Source organism: Lissotriton vulgaris, chromosome 2_1, assembly GCF_964263255.1.
Source record: "Lissotriton vulgaris chromosome 2_1, aLisVul1.2, whole genome shotgun sequence".
Classification (NCBI taxonomy): Eukaryota; Metazoa; Chordata; class Amphibia; order Caudata; family Salamandridae; genus Lissotriton; species Lissotriton vulgaris.
In genome coordinates, this window is record NC_141687.1 from 25591322 (window position 1) to 25615201 (window position 23880).

A 23880-nucleotide genomic window follows, 5' to 3' on the forward strand; every position below is an offset into this window, starting at 1 on the left:
GGATATATATTCATACTAATATAATAAAGAGAGAGCCCAAACCTTTGAGGCGGGTAATCCTGGGAACCACAGCACCAATCACAACAACCAATACAGCATTGGAAAGGGCAGTTGCAGCAGAAGGACATAGGCTATGCAGACGCCCACCATATACATTTTAAAGGTAAAAGAACCGTACCAGCAAAGTAGTCCCTTGTGGGCGTGTCTGCGTTGTGCTGTGGGCGTTTGCTGGGGGCGTGACAAACGCTGGGGGCGTGTGGTACGTTCCGCCCTTTATGCTAGTTCTCATATCGTGTGCTAATCTCACCCTGCTCCCTTTAAATACCCCTGCACTCCATAATCAAAACCCACCCTTACTCTTTAAAATACCCCAACACGCTTAAACACTAACCCATCTTAACCCTATAAATATACCCTGTACCCGAAAACCCAAACCTATCCCTAAACCCTAAAAATACCCTTGTACCCCAAAACCCATACCTAGCTCTGAACCCTATAAATACCCCTGTACCTCAAAACCCAAACCTACCCCTGAACCCTAAAAATACCCCTGTATCCCAAAACCCAAACCTAGCCCTGAACCCTAAAATACCACTGTACCCCAAAACCCAAACCTACCCCTGAACCCTAAAATACCCCTGTGCCCCAAAACCCAAACCTAGCCCTGAACCCTTAAAATACCCTTGTACCCCAAAACCCAAACCTACCCCTGAACCCTAAAAATACCCCTGTGCCCCAAAACCCAAACCTAACCCTAAAAATAACCCTGTACCCCAAAACCTACCCCTGAACCCTAAAATATCCCTGTACCCCAAAACCCAAACCTAGCCCTGAACCCTAAAAATACCCCTGTACCCCAAAACCCAAACCTACCCATAACCCTTAAACTACCCCTGTACTCCATAACCCAAAACTATATCTGAACCCTTAAAATACCCAAACACCACAAAACATATACCTCAGTACCCCAAAACATATACCCCTATACCCATACTTACCGTATCCAAACATTTAAAAAAAACATGCTTTTACCATTCATGCATTTACAACGAATTTCGTTGTAAATGTATGCATGGTAAAAGCATATAAAATGTAATGCCATGCGTTATAATGACATTGAGGAGTCATGGTACTTTTGTAATGAAAGTATGCAGAGTGATGGTATGCGGAAAGAAAGTTGCGGAATAATGGTTGTTTACCCTCCCCCGGTAAGTACATTGGTGGCACGGCGGCCCACATCTCCAGCAACATACTCATATTTTTTCACCACCCATTTGAAAAATGCACAGGTCTCTCTCATTGATGGCCAGCACCGACATACACTTTTAGACACACCTCCCGCCACATGTTCTAGAATTGCAAACTTTAGAGCTGGGGAGCTACGTTCGAATCTCAGCATCAGCTCAACATCCTGTGATTCCAGGCAAATCACTTTGTCTGCCCGTGCCTACCACAAATGAATGTGTTCTTCTGTAATATAAATTGTGCTCATGCCATGTTGTCGAGTTCGCGCTATATAATATTGCAAGGAAAAATAAAGTAGGAAAACTCGAGTTCACACACTACTGAACGCGCACTCTTAAGTGCATCAGCAGTGCACTGTAAATCGAAGCGTTTCACAGGCCTGTCACAGATAAGAAATGCTATCTAAACGAAATCCTACAAAACAATATACTACTGGCCGGCAGCAATTCATACCCGGACAACGTCGGGACGGGCTGCTAGTATGTATATATATAGAGAGAAAAAAGCACTCTGTTTTAAAGTTTTGTACTTATTGCATGATATAAAACCCATTCCTTTTAAGGTACATACACCATAAACCACTGTATGGACATTGAATTATAATAACACCATTATGTCTAATAGCTCACACTCTGTAGCATGATTGATAATCAAGGAATTGTATACATATTTCACTTAAATTCCTTACAGGCCTTCCCAATTAATTTCAGAAGACTTACAAAGAGAGCCAAATGGTTTTTGGAGACACACCCAAAAACCTTTTAGGCGCAATCAACTTTTGAAGAGTAAAGGAGCGCTATGGAAAATATTACAATCCATGTCATTTAAACAAGTGTCCAATAAAATTAAAAAACGACTTTGCTGTCAATAACAATCGACCGTCAAGAGTTCAGAATACTCCGCATTATAAAAATACACGTTCACCAAAAGGAAGAAACTTGGAGTGAGAAAGTCTTTTTATGTGAGATACTCACATGCGTGTCGTTTCTACAGCGCTGCATGGGCTCGCGGCTGGGGGAAACTCTTCACGCTCGGGGATCTAAGAAGATAATAGAGCCATAGTGTTACAACGCTGGGGGAGTCCGGGGTTTGGCTAGCGAAAGGAGCAGTGTGTTTAAGCGCCGCCAGTTCCAATTACAACACACGCCGAAGCCTGGGCAGAGCCTCCGGCTACCTGCGTGCAATTACAGAACAGACCCGCCGTTTTTGACAAAACACGCCGCTTTACGCTTACCTGACACCCGGCGACTCTCCGCAAGTAAACCTGCTTCTTGCCAGGTCCACGGCCCGAACAATACAGAGCCGCTAGAGTCACTGGTTTATAAACAGGTTTAGTTAGGAACGAATACCGGTCACATGACCGACAGTGACATAGGTCGGACTCTCTTAGTTGTTCTTAAAGGGACAGTGTTACTTAATTACTGTCCATGGGCATTCTACCTCCGTGAAACTCATTTGAGGCTAATGGTCATTTTTTTAGGTAATTGCTCGTCACCAAGCACAAATGGAGGTCGCTGAGAAAAGCAAAAAATGTATAAATATATAGCAATAAAGAAACAGAGCGCCAAGAGTACTTATTTACAACGAAACTTAGATGAAAATGGCATTGGTCAGATTATTACTGTTAATATGAATTTATCATTCAAAGTCAAATAACCCAGCTGGCTCAATATCAAAACAGCCTTAGTTCTTTACAGCTGGGTTAGAACTTAATGACCTTTAAGTTTTCAGAGTATGCATATAAAGGAAAATACAGAACTTTGAAGCCATAGACAGTTAGTCCACTCTCTATTTATAATACCCTAATGTCAAACGTCAGATGTTGCGATAATGTCAATAGGATATTCGTCAGACAAACTTTATAGTGTACATCGTTTTATAGAAAGAGAGGAAAAAGTCCAGTACAATTACAGTTAAAATCAAACGGCTGAACAGGGTGAGCAAGGGAACTACCGTCGCATCACTGAACCCCAGGGTATGGCATCGTTCAGACCTGTTCGGTGCGTTGAAAGACGGTATATCCATCTTTGTTCCCGCTCAAAAATGCTGTTTTCATTTGTTAAATTGAGCTGTTCTATAACTGTCCATCTAAGATCATTTGGACAATGGCCATGTTCAAGAAAGTGGGCAGTTAATTTTGTTGTGCTCTTGTGACACCTCACATTACTGCAGTGTTTGCAGATGCGCAATTTTATTTTTCTCGTGGTCATCCCCACATATCGGAGACCTATATTGTTGTTTTTTGTTTAGGACTGAGTGGTTCAAACTAACATAACCACTTTCCAGTCTGACTTTTCTCACTAAGATTTTTAGTGAAGTTAGAGCTACCCCCTTAATAAAATAATCTTTTCTTGGGGAGTAGTCCACACTTCTTTTAATTTCTCAAATCACTACTTTCTGAAAAGGACCCAATGAAGACAAATGGCAACCGACTGTCTTGTTGGTGCCTGAGGGTTCTTCTTGTGGCACTCTGCATGCAACCCTTACTGTTTGACTGCTCTCTGTCTGGAATAACTTCTTTACTTGGTGGTAGCTATTGACTATCCCTTTACCTTTTTAGTCACTCTTCTGTTGATTTGTAATAATGATGTCTTTGCCATGTGGGCACTCCCTGACAAATTCTGGTGGCCAGTCTCAAAGTATATAGTACATAGTCTAGAAGTATATCATAAACCTTTGAAAGTCGCCCCCAAAAGAGTGCTTTCACTTTTCTTGGTATGTCTCCCTCCATCCGGAGTGTTATTTCATGTAACCTATGTGGAGAACTAACCCTGGTATCTGCAGTTTCAACTTCAATGTCTTCATTCAAGTCCACTGTCTCCAGAAGTCCCTTCCGGCTCTGGTGAGCTATTGATACTTCTGCTGCGCTGTCCAACATTGTCTGAGCCCATTCTCTGTTCTTGAGTTGTGTCCTCAAGATCCTCGGCATGTCTGATTTTTGGACCTGCTACATTCTTATTGGTAAAATGAGGTTTTAGTTTTTTATTTTCCCACTTCATTTTAGTAGAGGTAGGAGTGTTTTTAGTAAATATCTTCTCAGGACTTTCAGACAGTTGTGGTTTAACTGTTTTCCCACCTAAACTATCTCTGCCTTATTCTTCATAGGATTTTTCAATTATTCTGGCTAGTTCTTGTGGTTGTTCTGTTACATCAAATTCCCTTAATTTCGGACGGATTGCCACTGATGCTGCTTCTCCTTTTATATTAGATAATATTATTGTTGAGACCTGGGTGACTCTCATACCTAAACTTAGAGCCAGCTCTGCCCCGTATTCGTTTTGCATCTGTTTCAGGACGTCAGTTATTACCGCCATAGACGGAACACCATGTGTTTTAGTGTAGATTGCAGCAAAGACTGTACCCCAAGTGGCGCAGACTTCAAGATGTGGTGTTATCCCCATTGGTAAACAGATAGTTAGAATTCTATGTTTGTCATAGGTACTGGTATTGGGAAATACAGCTTCAATTTGAGCAATTTTTTGAGCTAGCCAGAACAGAATTTGTTCGCGTTTTGCGGGTAGTTTACCCATGACTGCGTGGTAAGTCTGTGGTATAATTTTTAGTGTATTCCCCTGGTGAGAGGTTTGTTGTGGAATAACTATTGAAAGTTGGACTGTGAATGACCGCATGGCATATTGGACCAATTGTCTGTAGATTTTGTTTAACTCTTTGAGTTGGGTAAGTAATTCTACATCTGTCATGTCTTCAATTTCAGGATGAGGTGTATAATCTACTAAAACTGGCCATGTTGCTCCTGGTCTACCTAGTGGACCGAGCCTGGTAATGTGATTTAAGTGTTTTAGGGCGCCTTTAAATCTGAGCTCATGCTCATGGTATGTGAGTGGAATTTCAATATCCTCGAAAGGAATATATTCCTCAGGTCATTCATCTTCTTTGTAGACATGAAACAAATGTGATACTGGATTTGATTCTGGAATTACTATCCATGAGTAGAATACCTCTGTCTGGTGATATTCATGTGCCTTCATCACAAAAACGGTTCTACCACCTCTTGATGTTAGGCCATGTTTTATAAGTTTTAGAGTAATGGCTCTCTTTAAATTTGGAGGAATGATTATAGCATTCTCATCGGTTTCAGTAAAACCTGTTAAGTCAAAAGCTGGTATGTCGTTGTCGCCTGTAGCTCCACCGGTTTTGGTGATATTGGTGTCATCGGCCATTGTTTGATGAAAGTTGCAGAGCAAGTTTCAAGGGAACAAATATAAGTTGTACAATAATTTGGAACACTGTATCCTTCAACGTTGAACAAAGCAAAAAATCTAAGACATAGAATTTTTCGTCCTACTCAGCTGTGGCGGATATTATCCCTACCCACTCCAGACGTCTTATGGAGTATTATGAGTAGGCGGTCTCTGAGAAAAACACGACTGAGTTACTTTAGTATCTAGCATTAAATTAGTGCCTTACCAAACCGTTGCATATGGCCATGTCTGAACTAGGGTGGTGTGGTGAGCAAAACAACAATGGATTTAGGCCCAGATCTCTCTACTGGGTTGAATGTATGACATTGTTCTGCATTCTGTCCATCAACTGTTGTTTTTGCATTTGTCACCCCCAGGGTGACGGGTATGCTCAGACGTGAGTCCCGTGCTCTCCACGCCACTGGAGTCAAGCTATCCTGGCTGAAGACGGCTGATAGCCAGAAACCGGTCCTAGGATGCTTGATTCCAGTCCAGGGAATAGATGGCTTGGCAGTTCGGGCTGGACTGTTCCCATGAGGCACAGGGTCAAGGCTGATTTACATATGGCCATTTCTGAACTAGGGTGGTGTTGTGAGGAAAAAAACGAAGGATTTAGGCCCAGATCTCTGTACTGGGGTGAATGTATGACATTGTTCTGCATTCTGTCCATCAACTGTTGTTTTTGCATTTGTCACTCCCAGGGGGACGGGTATGCTCAGACGTGAGTCCCGTGCTCTCCACGCCACTGGAGTCAAGCTATCCTGGCTGAAGACGGCTGATAGCCAGAAACCGGTCCTAGGATGCTTGATTCCGGTCCAGGGAAGACATGGCTTGGCAGTTCGGGCTGGACTGTTCCCATGAGGCACAGGGTCAAGGCTGATTTGCATATGGCCCTGTCTGAACTAGGGTGGTGTGGTGAGCAAAAAAACGATGGCTTTAGGTCCAGATCTCTGTACTGGGGTGAATGTTTGACATTGTTTTGCATTCTATCCATCCAACTGTTGTTTTTGCATTTGTCACCCCCAGGGGGACGGTATGCTCAGATGTGAGTCCAGTCCTCTCCACGCCACTGGAGTCAAGCTATCCTGGCTGAAGATGGCTGATAGCCAGAAACTGGTCCTAGGATGCTTGATTCCGGTCCAGGGAAGACATGGTTTGGCAGTTCGGGCAGGAGTATTCCCACGAGGCACAGGGTCAAGGCTGATTTGCATATGGCCATGTCTGAACAAGGGTGGTGTAGTGAGCAAAAAAACGATGGATTTAGGCCCAGATCTTTGTATTGGAGTGAATGTATGACATTGTTCTGCATTCTGTCCATCAACTGTTGTTTATGCATTACTAAACTGTTGGGCGCCATGTAGTCTAGTTCCTATATCCCTGATAGTCTCTGCTCATTGGAATAAGATACACTGTAGTTTTGACATACGCCTGGGGTCAGTATGTCTCTATTGAGTACAACAAACTTAATTACTTGTGTGTTCCAGCTAACTCAAAGTTCACTAGAAACTTTCTCGAATGAACAAGAAGGGATTAGTTTCTGACAACTGCATAAACATGACAACTTTGTTTCCCTTATAGTCGGAATAATCTTAGAGTTGTGGAAACAATAGATAACCGTTTCACTCAGTCATTTGTGCATGCTTCGTTTCTACAGAGTTTTGCACAGAAATAGGGAGACGGGCGTTTCAATAAAAAGGGTTTATTGAACAGCCTTATTTCTCATCAAGAGATATGAGCTGCTACAATCATAAGACAGAATGTGAAGTATAAAATGTACAGTGTTAGTAGTAAGATAACATAATACTGTAATAGCACGTCTTGTAGCTATGACATATATTCATTAAAATACATATATAAATAACACAGGCTAAAATACTCAACAGGTGCTTCTAAAATATTTCTACCCCAGTGTACCTAACCTAGGTCTAGTACGAGGGAAGAAGTAGGTGCTGTTTTAGTCTGGTTTAGTAATGCCAAGAGTTGCCAAAAGTTTCTCTAGGTTCTAATCAGCTCCATACCTTAGAATGAGAGAAGTTGGTATATCTTTCCTGGGATTCGTTCTCTAACACCCCGCAAGGGGAGTCAGAAACACTGGAGCTGGATTCTTGGTGAGGAAGATGACATCGTCTGGTCAGTGCGTCAGTTGGGGACTTGACTTCCTTCGGGACTTGCTGTGGCAAGCCACGTTGTACAAGTAGGTAGCCGCACCGTGCCTTGCCATAGCAAGTGAAGGTATATTTATACCTTGAAGGTGTTTTGGAATGCCAGTATTAACGTAAAAGTCAGGCATAAGAACGTCATGAATGAACCCCTAAGGAAAAGATGTTCATGCATAATAAATGAGTTCTTGGAGAAATCAATATCCAGGCAAGGGGAAGTCCCTTAAAGCTTAAGAGTCTGGCCTTCCAAGAACTTGTTGTGACGTAGATGAATGGATGTAAGTAGCCATGCCTGTATTTAGGTAGCATGGACTATGCCTAAATTAGGACTGGATCTCTATGCCTATATAAAGGCAATGTGAAATGTACCTATATAAGGGCATGAATCGGGAAATTCATACGGAATGTAAATCGATACACAACAGCATGGATCTAGGGACCTTGTCAAAAGGTGCTTTGAGGTTTACAAAACAGGTGTACAAAACATTTGAATTTGCTATAGCTTGATTGGCCAAGAGCGTTACAGCTGATAAATTTGTTAGGGTGCCCATCCCGGCTGTAAAGCCTGTTTATGTGTTGGGGATCAGTTTTGTGCATTTGGCCCAGTCCTCTACATCTTTCAGCAGATTTGTTGTCTGCATTTTTGCCTCAAAATCAACAAGGGCAATTCATCTGTAGTTAAAGCATCAGAACGGGCCCCTAATTTATGTATTGGTTGCAGGATACTTCCTCGCCATGAATCTGGAATGGTACACGTCTCTAATGCGTGTGCAAACAGCGAGGTTAGACGCACGTACCAGAATGATGAGTCTTTTTTAAATAAGGCGTTGGGCAGACCATTTGGTCCTGGGGCCCCATCAGATCTTTGGTTTTTTATGACATTCAAAACCTGTTTTTGAGTGATCTGTAGATGGTAGTCTTGAGGGTCGGGCCTTGATGTTTAAGTTGAGCATAGATGAGAATTACCTTCTGACTGTTTTGATTTGAAGGTGAGAGTGATTTATCAGTTTTGGTGTATAGGACATAAGCTCTAATCTTTGATCACTTCTGGATGCTGGGGCCTGGGAGTTCAGCCCCGGAATGATGGTTGCCCGGGTCCCTTTGTTTAAAGTGAGCTTATTGATCATTGTCTCCTTAGATGTTTTGTTTTTGACAGAGGCCCCTAACATTTTCTGGGTGTTAAATGTGGCATCTATGTGCGCTCTCCACATATGTTCCATTATATCCGAATTAAAGTGCCTGTTTTTCCCATTCGATAGAAGATTAATGAGTGCCCAACACTGTTTTGAATTTTGTTGCTTGCTGACATAATGCATTTTATTCCCAAATTGCTACTGGTAAAATTGCTTTGCTGCTTTAATGTCATTTTTCAGTTCTTGCTTTATTTGTTCAATTATTGTCAAGGTCTGCTAGGTGGTTTGGGGGCCCTGAGTTCGCATTAATCAAAGAAATGTGTTTAGTTGTCTTTTTTTTATCCTTAAAGTGTGTGTATACCAGGCTGGCCCGTTGGTTGCAAACAGTTTTTGGTTTTTAGAGCTGTTAAAATGTTTTTTATTTAAACTATTGACGACAGACTCCCAAGCTTCTGTCCCTAAAAGTGTTGTATCATAAGGAGTCGGTAGAGCAGAACATGACTCCATAATTGCATCTGCGTTATTTTTATTCCATGTTAGTCATTTTAGATTATACGGTTGGGTTGCTAGTGTGAGGGCACTTGTTGGCTGAGGTCTTTCTTGCATATTAGTTAATATGAAGGATTGAGGATAATGGTCACTGTCTACTCTTTCCTTTATTTGAAAATGTTATATGATAGGGAATAAGTCGGGATCTACTAAGGAAAAATCAATGGTTGTTCTTGATTTAGCTGTCACTCTTGTAAAATCTGCCCGGCTGTCCTGCGAGCTTCGTCCATTTAAGGTGAACAGTGAGAGTTTGTTCATTAATGCAGCACATATTTTCCCAGAGGTATTGCTTCTAGATGAGCTGCCCTGTCTAGATTGCATGTGTGATGGTAGGTTTTCTTCTTAGGTTTGCATTAGATTCATATTGAAATCCTCAGACAATATGTTGGCGTGCGAGTAGGTGGGCTTCAAAGATCTGAGTGCAGCGGACAGTTGGATGTCTCTCCCCTTCTGCTTGTGAGTGGGATGGATATAGGTATTCAAGAATTACAAGGTGCCAGATGACGGGGCCTCAAGATTTGTGTCTCACATCCAGGGGGAGTCTAGGTCAATATCTTCAATTTTCCATAGGAGGTCTGTCAAGATGTAAGTCGATAGACCGCCTTTTGCTCTTCCGTGGTTTACCTCCTTTATTGCTGGGTTAATGTGTTTTTTATAACCTACTATTGGGTTGTTTATTGTTTGCCATGTTTCTTGGAATAACAGTATATCATACTGTAAGATGAAATCTATGAAGTCTGTTTCTTCGAATTTGGAGGATAAGCCATTCATATTCCAGAAGCAAAACCTGCAACCTTGGACTATTTTGGAGTTTTAATGCATTTTTTTTCATGAAGCACCATATTTTCTACTTGTGAGACACAACTGTGGATTGTCCTCAAAGGTAGATATTTCAGGGGGTGAGAATGTGATTGTAATATGCCTAATCGGCACCTTTCGTTTGTTCAAGGTTGTCAGGAGCTTTTGATCCTTTTAATATACCCCCTGAGCAATGAGATTGTTGTAGTGGGCTTGGGTAATAAGGTTATTCCACCTTTTTTAGTTCTATGCCCCATGATGCAAAGGCCTCCATATGCCTCAGGATCTGGTCAGGAATTAGGTCATCTATCCAAGTTCCTATTGTTATTTCAGACCCTATACGATTCGGAATAGGTTTGAACTTGATTCTTTCCAGGTCCTTTGATTTAATATGATTCAGGGTTGGAAGGGTTTCTGGTAGCCTAATTATTTCACTCCAGTTTAATATGTTGTGGGGTCCTCTTGAGGTGTAGTGTAGGACCAGCTCTATCTGGTTGTAGCATTTGGTATAAGAAGCAGTCAATTGAATTTTCGTTCTGTTGATCGAGGGCCCATTTGATGCTTCTGGTGGGCATTGCCGGTATAATGCCCCTTGGTGATTATCTCCGACCTGGTTCTGTTGGATGTGTTCGGTGGTTTCTCTGAGTTTCAGACAATGAGAACTTATGTTTGCTTCCTTGTTTACTCTACGGTTCTCTGAGACTTCCGTTGCCCTGGCAGCATCGTCCTCGGTGTGAATTTCTCTTGTTTTTGTCTTGATCTCTTGAGAAAGTTGACTTATGCTGGTTTTGTGAGTATCGTTACATATTGTGTTGTTAAATTTCCCTCTTAACTGGAGGTTTAAGTATATCCTAAATTTTGGTTGGTTGCGAAGATTCAATGCTTTGTAGTTTAGGATTTCTTGAGACAACGGGCTCTTTTTTGTGTTAAAATATTATGCTCCGATATACTATTTGCATCCGAGTTGCTTTCTGCTCCTTTTTCGTGGCCATTAAGGATAGATGTCAGTGATGTTTGTGTGCATGTCTTATTTAATTTGCTTTTCCTTGCTTTCCTCAAGCGTTTTCTTTCCCACTTTGTGAGAGAGGTTCTCATACATGTTTGTTCCTTGGTTCCTACTGCTTCCTTTTGTAAGTATTGTAATCTTATCTAGTTGCCATATGATAATGGTATGTTCCAAACCCCCTTCTCCTCCCACCCCGCATTAATTGTTCCATGGAATGTTGGCAGGGCGTCTGTGATAGAACGTTCACTGAAAAATGCTTAGTGTGATAAAGGGGGCGAAATTTTTCAGTGTGTTGGACCACTCGGCGGCATACCACCAGGTTGCCCTTCATCCGGAGTCCAAAAGCCTTACTTCCTTCATTACGCCATTCGGAGCATACCAGTATAATCGTATGCCTTTCGGGTTGGCGTCCGCGGCGGCGGTCTTCCAACGCATTATGCAACATATCCTGGAAGACCTCAGTAAGGTCCTGTGCTTTCAGGACGATATACTGATTTATGGAGACTCAGAGAGTGAACACAACTCGATTCTAAGAAAAGTCTTGTGCAAGTTGAGTAAGGCTGGTTTTACCACACAAAAGGACAAGTGCAAGATAGGGGTCAAATCTGTGACTTACCTTGGGCATACCATATCAGGCGAGGGAATAAAACCTAAAACCAGCCTGGTAGATGCAGTATCGTTGGCACCCGCTCCATGAACCAAAGAGGAGCTCAGATCCTTCTTGGGATTAGTTGAGTACATGAGTAAGTTCATTGAAAATTTTTCTAGCCACACAAACAACATGAGGGAGCTTTTGAAAAAGGGTAGCACCTTTGGTTGGAATGAGGAGTGCAAAAAGGAATTCAAGTATATTAAGTCAGCCATCGCAAGAGCACCCACATTGGGGATGTTTGATCCTAATGAAAAAACCACACTGACTACAGATGCTAGGAGTAAGGGCCTAGGAGCATCCCTCACTCAAAGGATTGGCGGATGCGAGAGAGTAATCGCTTTCGCTTCCAGGACACTTAAGGACCCAGAGTCTAATTACTCTACCATCGAACGGGAAGCCCTAGCGTGCTATTGGGCTATAAACCACTTTAAATTCTTTCTGTGGGGTATCCCCTTCACACTAAGGTCTGACCATAAACCGTTAATCCCATTATTTTCCACCAAGAACATAGAGAGGGCCACTCCACGTATTGCCAAATGGATACTGGCATTACAAGGGTACAATTTTTCAATGTGTTATGTGGCTGGAGAGACAAATACCATTGCAGACTGCATGTCTAGGTTGCCTATACAAGGAGAAGACAATGTGGGTGAGCCACCAGATGAAGCCATTCTTGCAGTGGAACATCCGGCTATCAGTAAGGAGGAATGGGAGAGCGAATCCCAAAGTGACCCGGAGTTAAAGGAACTGAGGAAGTTGGTTGAGGAAGGGTGGCCTGAGCACAACAGTGAGTTAGCTGAAAACCTCAAACCTTATTGGACAGTGAGGAATGAAATATCCAGCATGAATGGTCAGATTTGGAGAGGGAACAAGGTCATTCCCCCGGGTGGCATGAGAAACAGGATCATTGTGTTAGCACATGAGGGTCACCCGGGAAGGAGCATGACAAAGAGTAAAGTGAGACAACACTATTGGTTCCCAGGCATGGATGGGTTGGTGGAGAGCATGGTAAAAGACTGTGAAGCGTGTGGTAGAAGTGACAAATCTAAAGTGGTACATAAGGCCCCCCTCATTCCAATAGATGTTCCAAGTAAACCATGGGACAAGTTGGGTATTGACATAATAGGGCCCATGAATTTACTCAATGCCAACCAGAGGTTTATGTTTGTAATTATATAGATTACCATTCTCATTGGATCAGTACTAAGTTTGTCCCCTCAATAACTACACAGGATATCGTAGAATTCCTGAAGGAAGTGTTTGCTACAGAAGGTATTCCCAGCACCTTGGTGACAGACAATGGGGTCCAATTTACGTCAGATGTTATGAAAAAGTTCTTGTCAGAATTAGCCATCTCACACATAAGAACATTTTTTTACTGTCCTAAAGCTAATGGTATGGTGTAAAGGGCGAACAGGATTGTGAAGAACTCTATTCAAATGGCAGTTGCAATGCGTGAACCAGTAGAGGAGGCAGTTAGAAAAACACTATGGTCGTATCATTCCTCCCCCAATGCTGTGACAGGAGTATCCCCGTTCGTATCCCTAAAAGGGAGAAACCCAGGATCTAAGCTCAACCCTAACTGGTTGAATGGGGGCAGTCCGGTGTGGGTTGACAGGATGTCTGTGAAAGACAAAGTGGAACTACATCAAAGGGAGTACAAAACCAAATACGACTAGAAATGGGGAACCACTTCCAGGAAGTTCTCTGTTGGACAATGGGTAGTGGTCAAAAGACCTGCTGTAGGACGAGCAAAAGTGTCCTCCTTCTCAAAACCTGTAAGGATACAGAGAGTGAACAATAACTCGCTGGTGCTGGAAGACGGAAGCACATGGAGCATAGACAATGTAAGTGCCTGCCCCGATGTGTGTGTAACAATGGCCATTGGTGAGGAAAACCAGGATGGTAATTCACCGGACAGTCAGGAAACCAGAGTGACCAGGATGCGCCAGCCACCTAGTTGGCAAAAAGACTATGTAACTTAAGTTGCTTAAAATGTTTCCTCTCTGGAGGACCTATCATATAAATTGTTTATCCCGTACAGAGGGAGATGTGTTGTAATCTTATCTAGTTGCCATATGATAATGGTATGTTCCAAACCCCCTTCTCCTCCCACCCCGCATTAATTGTTCCATGGAATGTTGGCAGGGCGTCTGTGATAGAACGTTCACTGAGGTGAGCGGAGTGCATGAGACCGGACGTGAATAAACCAGCTCTTCTTCATCTTCGTGTGGCTGTGTCTTATTCTAACAGTAAGTACTCTTTTTTTAAACATCGTTTTTGCACTAACGCAGGTAATTGTCACTAGTTTCCCTCTGAGGCGGAAGCCGGAGGTCTCACTGTGCTCCCTTGCACCTTACATGTATATCTGAATGGGAAAAACGATAGAGACAATTTATTGTTTTTAACGCTTGTAAATATTTTAAATAGCCTCGTTTTTAGGAGATTGTCTCTCTGAGACTAGTTCACCTCGCCCAGTATCGAACTGCCATCCCTTAGCGCCGCTGTAGTCAGGCGCAGGGAAGCTTAGAATTGAACTTGGCCGCCATCTTGCTTTGGGAAGGCTGGCCGAGAGCTCGGCGCCCCTCCCGCCCTCCCAGTGTATTTAAACATCGTTTTTGCACTAACGCAGGTAATTGTCACTAGTTTCCCTCTGAGGCGGAAGCCGGAGGTCTCACTGTGCTCCCTTGCACCTTACATGTATATCTGAATGGGAAAAACGATAGAGACAATTTATTGTTTTTAACGCTGGTAAATATTTTAAATAGCCTCGTTTTTAGGAGATTGTCTCTCTGAGACTAGTTCACCTCGCCCAGTATCGAACTGCCATCCCTTAGCGCCGCTGTAGTCAGGCGCAGGGAAGCTTAGAATCGAACTTGGCCGCCATCTTGCTTTGGGAAGGCTGGCCGAGAGCTCGGCGCCCCTCCCACCCTCCTCACGCCCCGCCCAACTCATGTACAAAAACAACACTATCGCCCGTCCGCGCAGCGGGCGGGCGCAGCGGGCGTGCCGGCGGCGCGCCAAAGGCGCGCCAAAGGCGGGCCCGTCTGCGCCCGTCCGCGCCGGGACCGGGCCCAGGGCCACGACCCCTGTTTCTCGCATTTCTTACTCTTGCAGCAAGCTTAGGGAGCTGTGCCCTTCTTACGCTCCATTATGTACCAAATTTGATGTCTCGCTCACACAGTCGGCACCTCACACACAGTGTCCTCACTGCAACTCCCTGCCTTTGCTTGCTACCTCCCCGTTGTATAGCAAAACTCAAGCTATGGAGGTAGATACACACATTTCCATGGCTCTTGTTAATGCGCGTTCACTGAGCAAGCACTGCCAGGACATAGCAGATCTGATTAGTGATTTCGACTTAGATATACTTTATATAACAGAAACCTGGTCTGACGAAGCTTCTGCGCCTGACTATGTGACGGCAGTACCTCCAGGCTATAGTGCCTATCGGCAGGACAGGCCCAAGGGAAAAGGTGGTGGAATAGCCATCATTGCCAGAGACCAATACCAAACCCGTTGCGTACCTATTCCCATTAAAGCATGCGAAGCCATGCATTTTGACATCAAAATGGCCCCTACGTATAACTTTAAGGGAACTTTGATATACAGACCCCCAGGCACCAGATCCGCGTTTCTCGCAAATCTTACCAATATTACCGAATCTATAGCAATAGAAGGACCCACCACAATACTAGGTGATTTTAATTTTCACCTAGAGCTTAATAGTGACAAGGATACTACAACCCTCATATCTGATCTTGACTTGATGGGACTTAAACAGCTGGTCACTACCCCCACCCACCAGGCAGGCCACACGCTGGATGGCATCTTCACAAATGTGGAAGGACTGTCCATCACCTCTGTTCTCCCCATGACCTGGACAGATCATTCTGTCATTTTTAGCAAACTCACTATCAAAGGCCCGCAGCAGAAAACAGTAAACCCTGCAACAAAAGGCACTTTTAGAGTTTGGAAGGACATTGACCGTAACAATCTAATGTTGCTTCTCAATACCTCAACCCCCGAACTATCCACCGATCCAGCGATTGCTACCACTCAATTCCAAAAATGGCTGGGTGAAGCCTCTACTCAGTTGGCACCCATTAAATCAATTTCCAAAAACCGAAATACGCCCAAAGCTCAGTGGTACACGAAAGAACTAAAAGACCAAAAACAACTCACCAGGAACAAGGAACGACAATGGCGAAGAACTTACGATACTGAAAGCAAGGACATTTATAAGAAAGCCCTGGCCACCTATAAATTAATGATTATAACTGCGAAAAAGGATTACTATACTCGCCATATAGAAGCTGCTAAAAACTCCAGCAAACAGCTTTATAATGTTGCAAAAACCCTTGCGGGAAATGCTCCAGACCTCAACCCACCCCCATCACAAACATTATGTGATGCCTTGTCAGACTTCTTCTTCACTAAAGTCAATGACATCTATCAAGCATTTAATCTGGATCAGGTTCATAGTAGTGCTTCCACCCCTCCGATCACTTCTTTGACTAATTTAACTAGTACTACTATGACCTCTTTCAATGCCCTCACCACTGATCAAGTCACGAGCATTTTTAACACGATAAAAGCAGGATCAGCCTTGGATCCTTGCCCCTCTTCTGTACTAGCCACAGTACCAGACACAGTCGTCCCTATCATAACCACCCTCTGTAACATTATTCTAGCATCCGGTACCTACCCTGACTCACTGAAAAATACACTTATTAAACCTCTGCTTAAAAAACCTGGGCTAGACAAAAGTGAACTGAATAACTACCGTCCCATTGCTAGTCTCCCTTTTCTAGCAAAGGTCATAGAAAAGGCTATGAACCAGCAGCTATCAGCTTATATAGAGAACAACTACCTGCTGGATGATACCCAGTTCGGCTTCCGCAAATACCACGGCACGGAAACCGCCCTCATCAAAGCAGCTGACGACATAAGAATCATTCGTGACCAAGGAGGTACTGCTGTATTAGTCCTCCTTGACTTGTCGGCTGCTTTCGACACGGTCGACCACAAGATCTTGGTCGACCGTGTCGAGAGGATGGGCATTCAGTCCACTGCTAGAGACCTGCTGGCTTCGTTCCTGACCAACAGAACTCAGGCGGTCACCATGGGTCCCTTCCAGTCGGCCAAGCTGTCGTTACCGTGTGGGGTCCCACAAGGCTCATCCCTGAGTCCGACACTATTTAATATATATGTGTCGGACCTTGCTAGTGTCATCAAAGCATACGGGATGGGCCTGACCTCATACGCAGACTACACTCAGTTGGTTCTGGCCATAAAGGGAGACGGTCAGGAAATGGCAGAGAGATTTCAAGACGGGATGATTGCCATTGGTGAGTGGATGGCAAGAAATTGCCTGAAACTCAATTCTGATAAAACAGAGGTGGTTATTTTCGGCAATCTCTCCCCAGCCTGGTCGGCAACCTGGTGGCCAACGGCCATGGGCACTCCTCCATGCCCCACGGCCAAAGTTAGAAACTTGGGTGTCACTTTCGACAACCAGCTCAACTTCATGGCCCACGCGAATAAGGTGGCTGCCAATGCTCATTTTAAGTTGCGAATGGTAAGAAAAATTACTCCTTACTTGCCAGAATCAGCAGCAAAAACACTGGTTTCTTCACTAGTGTTGTCCTCATTGGACTACTGTAATGGTCTGCTGCTCAATGCCCAGAACAGAGTCATTAAAAAACTGCAGACAGTGCAGAATGCCGCCGCCCGAGTGCTATCAAAAAAACCTAGATTTGCTCCCATCTCGGACACGCTTAAACAATACCATTGGTTGTCCATTCACAATCGGGTCAAATTTAAAGCGCTGTGTATTGTCTTTAAATCGCTCCAGAAACTAGGACCCAGATTCCTTAGAGAGCAATTGATCCCCTATAATCCCCCAAGAACGCTCAGATCTACCTCTCTAAATCAACTGGTGATACAACGCAGTCGTACAGCTTCCTGGGGAGATCGCCGCTTCTCAACTGCGGCCCCTAGACTCTGGAACACTCTGCCCATTCACATAAGAACAAGTCCCACTCTTCTTCAGTTCAGAAAAAAACTGAAGACTTGGTTGTTCAATCAGTGATTTTATTCCGTATTACCGCTCCAGGGTGAAACCTAAATGCAATTTCAGCGCCGAGACGCCTAAGGGTAATTGTATGCGCTTTATAAATAGCATCAAATAAATAAATACTCTTGATTTTGAATTGAGGCAGATCCTTTAGGGTGTAATTGATCGTTCAGTGGTTCAGACTTATTCTCGGCTTCAGGTGAGATTCTGCATTTGTGGTCTTGAAACTTAGTGGTCGCCTTCACTCTTGGATTATTGCAACGTGGGCTCTCCCAGCCAACTTTGTCCATTTCCTAAGGTATTCTTCCCTTAGATGATGATATAGGGTTTGTTTGTGTTTCCCGGACTGCCCCCAGCATCTCTGACATAATGGTTGGAACCCTTGCAAGTTTATCAATTATTTGGGGGCAGTGGCAGGTATGATATGTAATATCCTTTTCTTGATGGACCTTCGTTATTATGGTGTTTAAATCTTGCAACTTCTATTCTATCCCCTGGACGTATATTGCTAGGACGTTTAATAGCTCGACTTGAGTCTCTAGCTTGTCGGCATGATATTTCAGGCAGATACGATGGTTTCCATGGTGCCTAGTAGTAGTGACCATACAGAACTGGTTGGTGGATATATTTGTGCATCCGTCTAGGATTTATCTCCTTGTTCCTCGACATTTCTTAATTGAGCGTTTTCATGTAATCCCTGTGGTTCTAAGGGGGGCCAACGTGGCCTCAAGGGATTCAAGTGGCACAACCCCCTTTATCTTTTGTGGTGATGGTCCCCGTTCCGTCTTCTGAGCGGGCTGGGGTGAGTTGGGGGTGTCTCAAGCATGCCAGGAATCTGTTTTTGACTGCATGCTATTTGCGCCCCAGTTTGGTCCGGTGATTGTATTTGTAAAACTGCTGATGAGCTAGAAAGGTACAGAAGTGCCTGAGATAAGATCTTAATTGAGGCATTGTAATGCGTTTTGTTGTTGGCGTTGTTGATCTTGACTTGGTTGGCTTAATGGACCGGGCTGACCCACTGAGTGTGTGTGATTTCCCAGTTTGTGATTGTCTCTATGTGGACTATTGCCTCTATGGCCTGAAGATGGTGTCCTTGACGGTTAGTTGGTAAATTCAGATGATTATGTGTAGGACTATCATGACTTTCATCGTCTCTTGTGGGGGGCATGAGATCCCCATGTTCCGTTCTTTCATCTTTTGCTATTTTATTATCGCTGGTGCCGTTGCCTTCTCGGAGTGTGTCATCAATGTCATTGGTGGCATCAGTGACAGGGCCTTGCTTGGCTCCTTTAGCGTCCTTGGATTTCTTATTAGCTTTATGATTCTCCGGGGATAGTCTACGGCAAACATTTCAAAAATCTGTAATAAGTGCCCGCTTACTAGATTTGGCACTAGTTCTGGTGATTGGACTGGTGGTGATAGTGGGGCTCAATTTGCCTTCTTTGGCAATGTCCATGTCAGTTTTGATGTCCTTTTGTTGATTGATCTCTGATTCCGAGTCTTGGGTTCTGCTGGGGCTGTCCGCGACTTGTTGGTCCACTTTTTCCTTTTCAGGTTTCCCTTGTGGTTTTCCTACAGCACCTCTGATCTTTCCTGATCTCATTGCACGGGTACGGAGACAGGATGAAACACGGGGGATCAAGAGTTTGTTCTACCCAAGAGAGATGTTATGTGGCTTGATTTGTCGGTTGCTGCCACAGAGCAGGTCGCTGTAGCTGTTGTGCACTGATTGTAGGAGGCAGGGGATTGGGGGCTCCCTCCTAATCCTGTTCACTTATTACTCCTCTTTCCTCCCTGGATGGGTAGAGCAACATCTGGTGCTCCTGGCCACACTTGTCTCTGGACTCTGGACTCTAAAGTAATTCTAGCCTGATGTGGGCTACCAAGGTCTGTGGCTGTAGCATATAGCGTGCGACTAAGGTGGGAAGGAAAGCAAGGTGGGGCAAGCGGGGCACACAAGGCTTGGCTGCAGCCTGCACCTGACCTGGTCAGGCCTCCTCCGCAGTGTTACCGAGGGCTCACTCTCACTGCGGCCGCCAGGTACTGGCAGCTGCGCTTGCACTTGCATTTACCACGGTTTTTCTTTCTCTTTCTCCCTCTCTCGTTTCTGAGCGTTGTGTAGCTTTGAGAGGGGCCGCTGGATCCTCCCCACCTCCCCCCCCGCTGCCAACTATCAGGTCGAGCCAAATTGTGGGTCAGATTGCGGCTTATTGGGGGACACCTGCGGTCCGGAGAAGCTGGAAAGCAGCGTAGACTATGCTCCGCCCCTCATAATGCAATAGTTCTCACGTTTACGACAGTTTGACTATTTGCCAATGTAAATGAAAATACCTTTTATTTATGTGTTTTGAAATAATCCTTTGAGTCCTTGCTTCGGAGAAGCAAGGCTGGCAGTAAAAGAGGCGCAGTTCCTGCCAGCCTTGGGAGAAATAAAGAGATGTATGGGTGGATGTGGAAGGGAGAGTGGAGGGATAGGTAGGTGGCTGGGAGAGTTGAGAGATGGGTGGGTGAGCTGGAGAGATGGATGGGTGGGCTGGAGAGAGAGAGAGAGGAGAGATGGGTGGGTGGGCTGAAGAGAAGAGAGATGGATGGTGGGCTGGGTCGAGAGAGTGGAGAGATGGGTGGGTGGGCTGGAGAGAGGAGAGATGGGTGGGTGGGTGAGAGAGAGTGGAGAGATGGGTGGGTGGGCAGGAGAGTGGAGAGATGGATGGGTGGGTGAGAGAGTGGAGAGATGGATGGGTGGGCTGGAGACATGGATGGGTGGGCAAGAGAGTAAAGGGATGGGTGGGTGGTACTCATGGATGGGTGGGTGGGAGAGTGGAGAGATTGGTGAGTGGGCAGGAGAGTGGAGAGATGGATCGGTAGGTGGAAGAGGAGAGATGGGTGGGTGGGAGAGTGAAGAGATTGAGAGAGAGTAAAGAGATGGGTTGGAGAGTGGAAAGATGGATTGGTAGGTGAGAGAAGGGAGAGATGGGTGGGTGGGCTAGGGACATAGATGGGTGGGTAAGAGAGTGGAAGGATAGGTGGGTGGGCTGGAGAGAGGAGAGATGGGTTAGAAAGAGAGTGGAGATGGATGGGTTGGGTTGGGTGGGAAAGAGTGGAGCGATGGATGGGTGGGTGGATGAGAGAGAGTGGAGAGATGGGTGGGTGAGAGAAAGTGGAGAGACGGGTGGGTAGGCAGGAGAGTGGAGAGATGGATGGGTGGGCTGGAGACCTGGATGGGTAGGCAAGAGAGTAGAGGGATGGGTGGGTGGGACTCATGGGTGGGTGGGAGAGTAGATAGATTGGTTGGTGGGTGGGAGAGATGGAGCGGTAGGTGAAGGAGGAGATGGGTGGGTGGGAGAGTAGAGAGATGGGTGGGCAGGAGAGTAGAGAGATGGGTGGGTGGGCAGGAGAGTAGAGAGAGGGGTGGGTGGGTGGGAGAGTGGAGGGATGTGTGGGTGGTACTGAGGGATGTGAGGGCGGGAGAGTGGAGAGAAGGGTGGGTGGGCGTTGGAGTGGAGAGATGGATCGGTAGGTGGGAGACGTGTGTGGTTTAGAGAGCAGAGAGATGGATCACACAAAGGTGCACACATTCATCGGGCTCTGAGCCATGCTATTAAAGATCACACAATGGGATACACATTCACCCACCTCCAAGGCCTGCTGTACAAGATCACACATAGGCACACACATTCATCCAGCTCTGAGACCCGCTGTACAAGATCACACAATGGGACACATATTCATCTACCTCTGAGCCCCACTGTACAAGATCAAACAAAGGTACACACATTCATCCACAAGCTCCAGTCTGTAAGTTCATACAAAGCCACACACATTCATCCACCTCTGCGACCCGCTGAGCAAGATCACACAAAGACACACTCATTCATCCACCACTGAGCCCCAATGTAGTAGGTCACACAAAGGCACACAAATTCATCCCCCACCGAGCCCTTGGTATACAAAATCACACAAAGACACATTCATTCATCCACCACTGAGCCCCACTGTAGTCCATCACACATAGGCACACAAATTCATCCCCCACCGAGCCCTCTGTGTGCAAGATCACACAAAGGCACACACATTCATCCACCACTGAGCCTCACTGTACATGATCACACAAAGAGACACTCATTCATCTACCACTTAGCCCTGCTGTACAAGATTGCACAAGGACACACACATTCATCCACTTGGGATGGTGCATTTATGAATATCTACCTGCCCTAAAGAGTTCAGTGTAAGTGTCAGAGATCGACTGGAGAAGGCAGAGTGCAGGTAGAGTCATTTGTCACACTAGTGTCTGCTGCCTGACAAGAGATCTGGATTTACGCACCCTTGTGTCACTCTTCACAGGGACGTCACTTGCAGACACTCGTATATAGGGTGGTTAGGAGTTAGGAGAAAGGCTCAGAAACGGGGGATATCTCGTGTGCAACTGGTTCACAGCAAAGTGAGCTATTTATGTTTTGTGAGGTCTGATCACTGCAGGAACTGAGGGAGTGTGCCAAGCCTGAGGACAAGGGCATTGTTTGTGTGCTCTGAGGTCCTCCTGAATTGCTCCAGTAGCACCTGCAAGTATTAATGCCTATATTCTATTAGAACATTGGAATGTTGGGAGCTCCATTGAAAACAATGGAGTGCTCGTGCTTATAATGACTGGTAAAAACCCCGAGCTCCAACATTCCAATGTTTCTTTGTTCACTGCTCTGGCTGTGAACAAAGGCTTCAGGGAGCCTGAGGGGATTTCAATCCCCTCGCGCTCCCTGAAGGATTTGTTTTATTTTTTAAAACATTCTGCCCTCTAGTGGCAGAATGTTCTAATAGCCTTATAGCCCTTCATACCCAGGCTATACCAGCTATTAAAGTCCCACTGCCTTGTGAAAGTCCCTCGCCTTCGGCTCAGGCCTTTAACGCTGCAGCAGGCCTTTAATAGCCGGGATAGACCGCTACGGCGGGCTATAAGGCTATAATATTTCATGTCGAGTTAACTAAAATGATATTAACTGTACCTGTCTTTTCTCTTTCTAGGCAGCAGTATATAGACATTAAAAAATATGAGGATGCGCTACGTGAAGCCGTCAAGACCATGAAAGTGGGAACCCAGAAAATCAAGAAAAGTGCAGAAAATAAGGAGGGAGACTGGTGGTCAGAATTAAAAGATATTTTAAAACTGTGCATTGATTGTGTAGAGCACATTCAGAGCTTTTGCGAAGGCTTCCACGCCATAGTAGAGAAATTCACTGACTTCCAGTGCTCTGATGGGGAGGACTTTGCCTCAAGCCTGAGTTCCTTCGCAAAAGAAATGATACAGTTTTTTTCGTCGCTTATGTCATCACCTATGATTTCCTGCAAAGCAACAAGTGCTTCTCATCACGAAGATGGCACAGTTTTTTTTCAGATAACCCACAAAATTGCATCATTATCTGGTGAGGTGGAGAAGTTGATAATGGGTGTGAACAGCATTGACGGCATTGGCATGTTTGATGTTTGATGAGTAGAGATAAGTCAAGATGAAATGTTACATCTCTTTAACTCAGCTCATTTGTCTTCGTTTGAAGGTTTCAGCAAACAAGCACTTCACTTCTGATTTGTATTGCTCACTTTAGCCTCCTACCAGGAGATCCCACCTGGAGCCATCACCCTCACATCTGGTCATGACCTCTGCATTGTCTGTGCCCAAAAACTCTTGACCATGTAGTGTTGGAAAAAACCAAGGGGGACATTATGATGTTGTGCGGATCGCCACCATCCTGCCGGCAGTGGCGGGCGGTGGCAATCCGCACACCACCAAGACACACTTTACCCCTACCATATTAATATGGCGGGGGTATCGCGGCGGACGGAAAGTCCGTCTGCCGCTTTTCCGCCGGTCGGATTGTTTGCCCGGCGGAAAAGACCCACAATATGGTCCATATTAGTATGCCTGCGGTGGGCATGCCTTTACATGGCGGAGACTCTGCCATGGAAAGGCATACGGTAAATTACTTTGGGGGCCCATTGTGGGCCCTCAGAGGAGTGGGAGGGTGGGTGGCTGCACTTGGGGGATTACCTATCGTACCCTACTTC

General features: G+C 45.1%; 1 protein-coding gene across 1 annotated transcript in view; it reads left to right on the forward strand.

The window, feature by feature from the left end:
• Positions 1-23343, forward strand: part of LOC147729487 (uncharacterized) — a 47489-nt gene extending 24146 nt beyond the window's left edge. Inside the window, exon 3 of the mRNA XM_086954001.1 lies at positions 22843-23343. Within this exon, the coding sequence (XP_086810127.1) occupies positions 22843-23305 (463 nt within the window). The 3' untranslated portion in view covers positions 23306-23343. The remainder of the gene's footprint in view (positions 1-22842) is intronic.
• Positions 23344-23880: the final 537 nt, after the last annotated feature.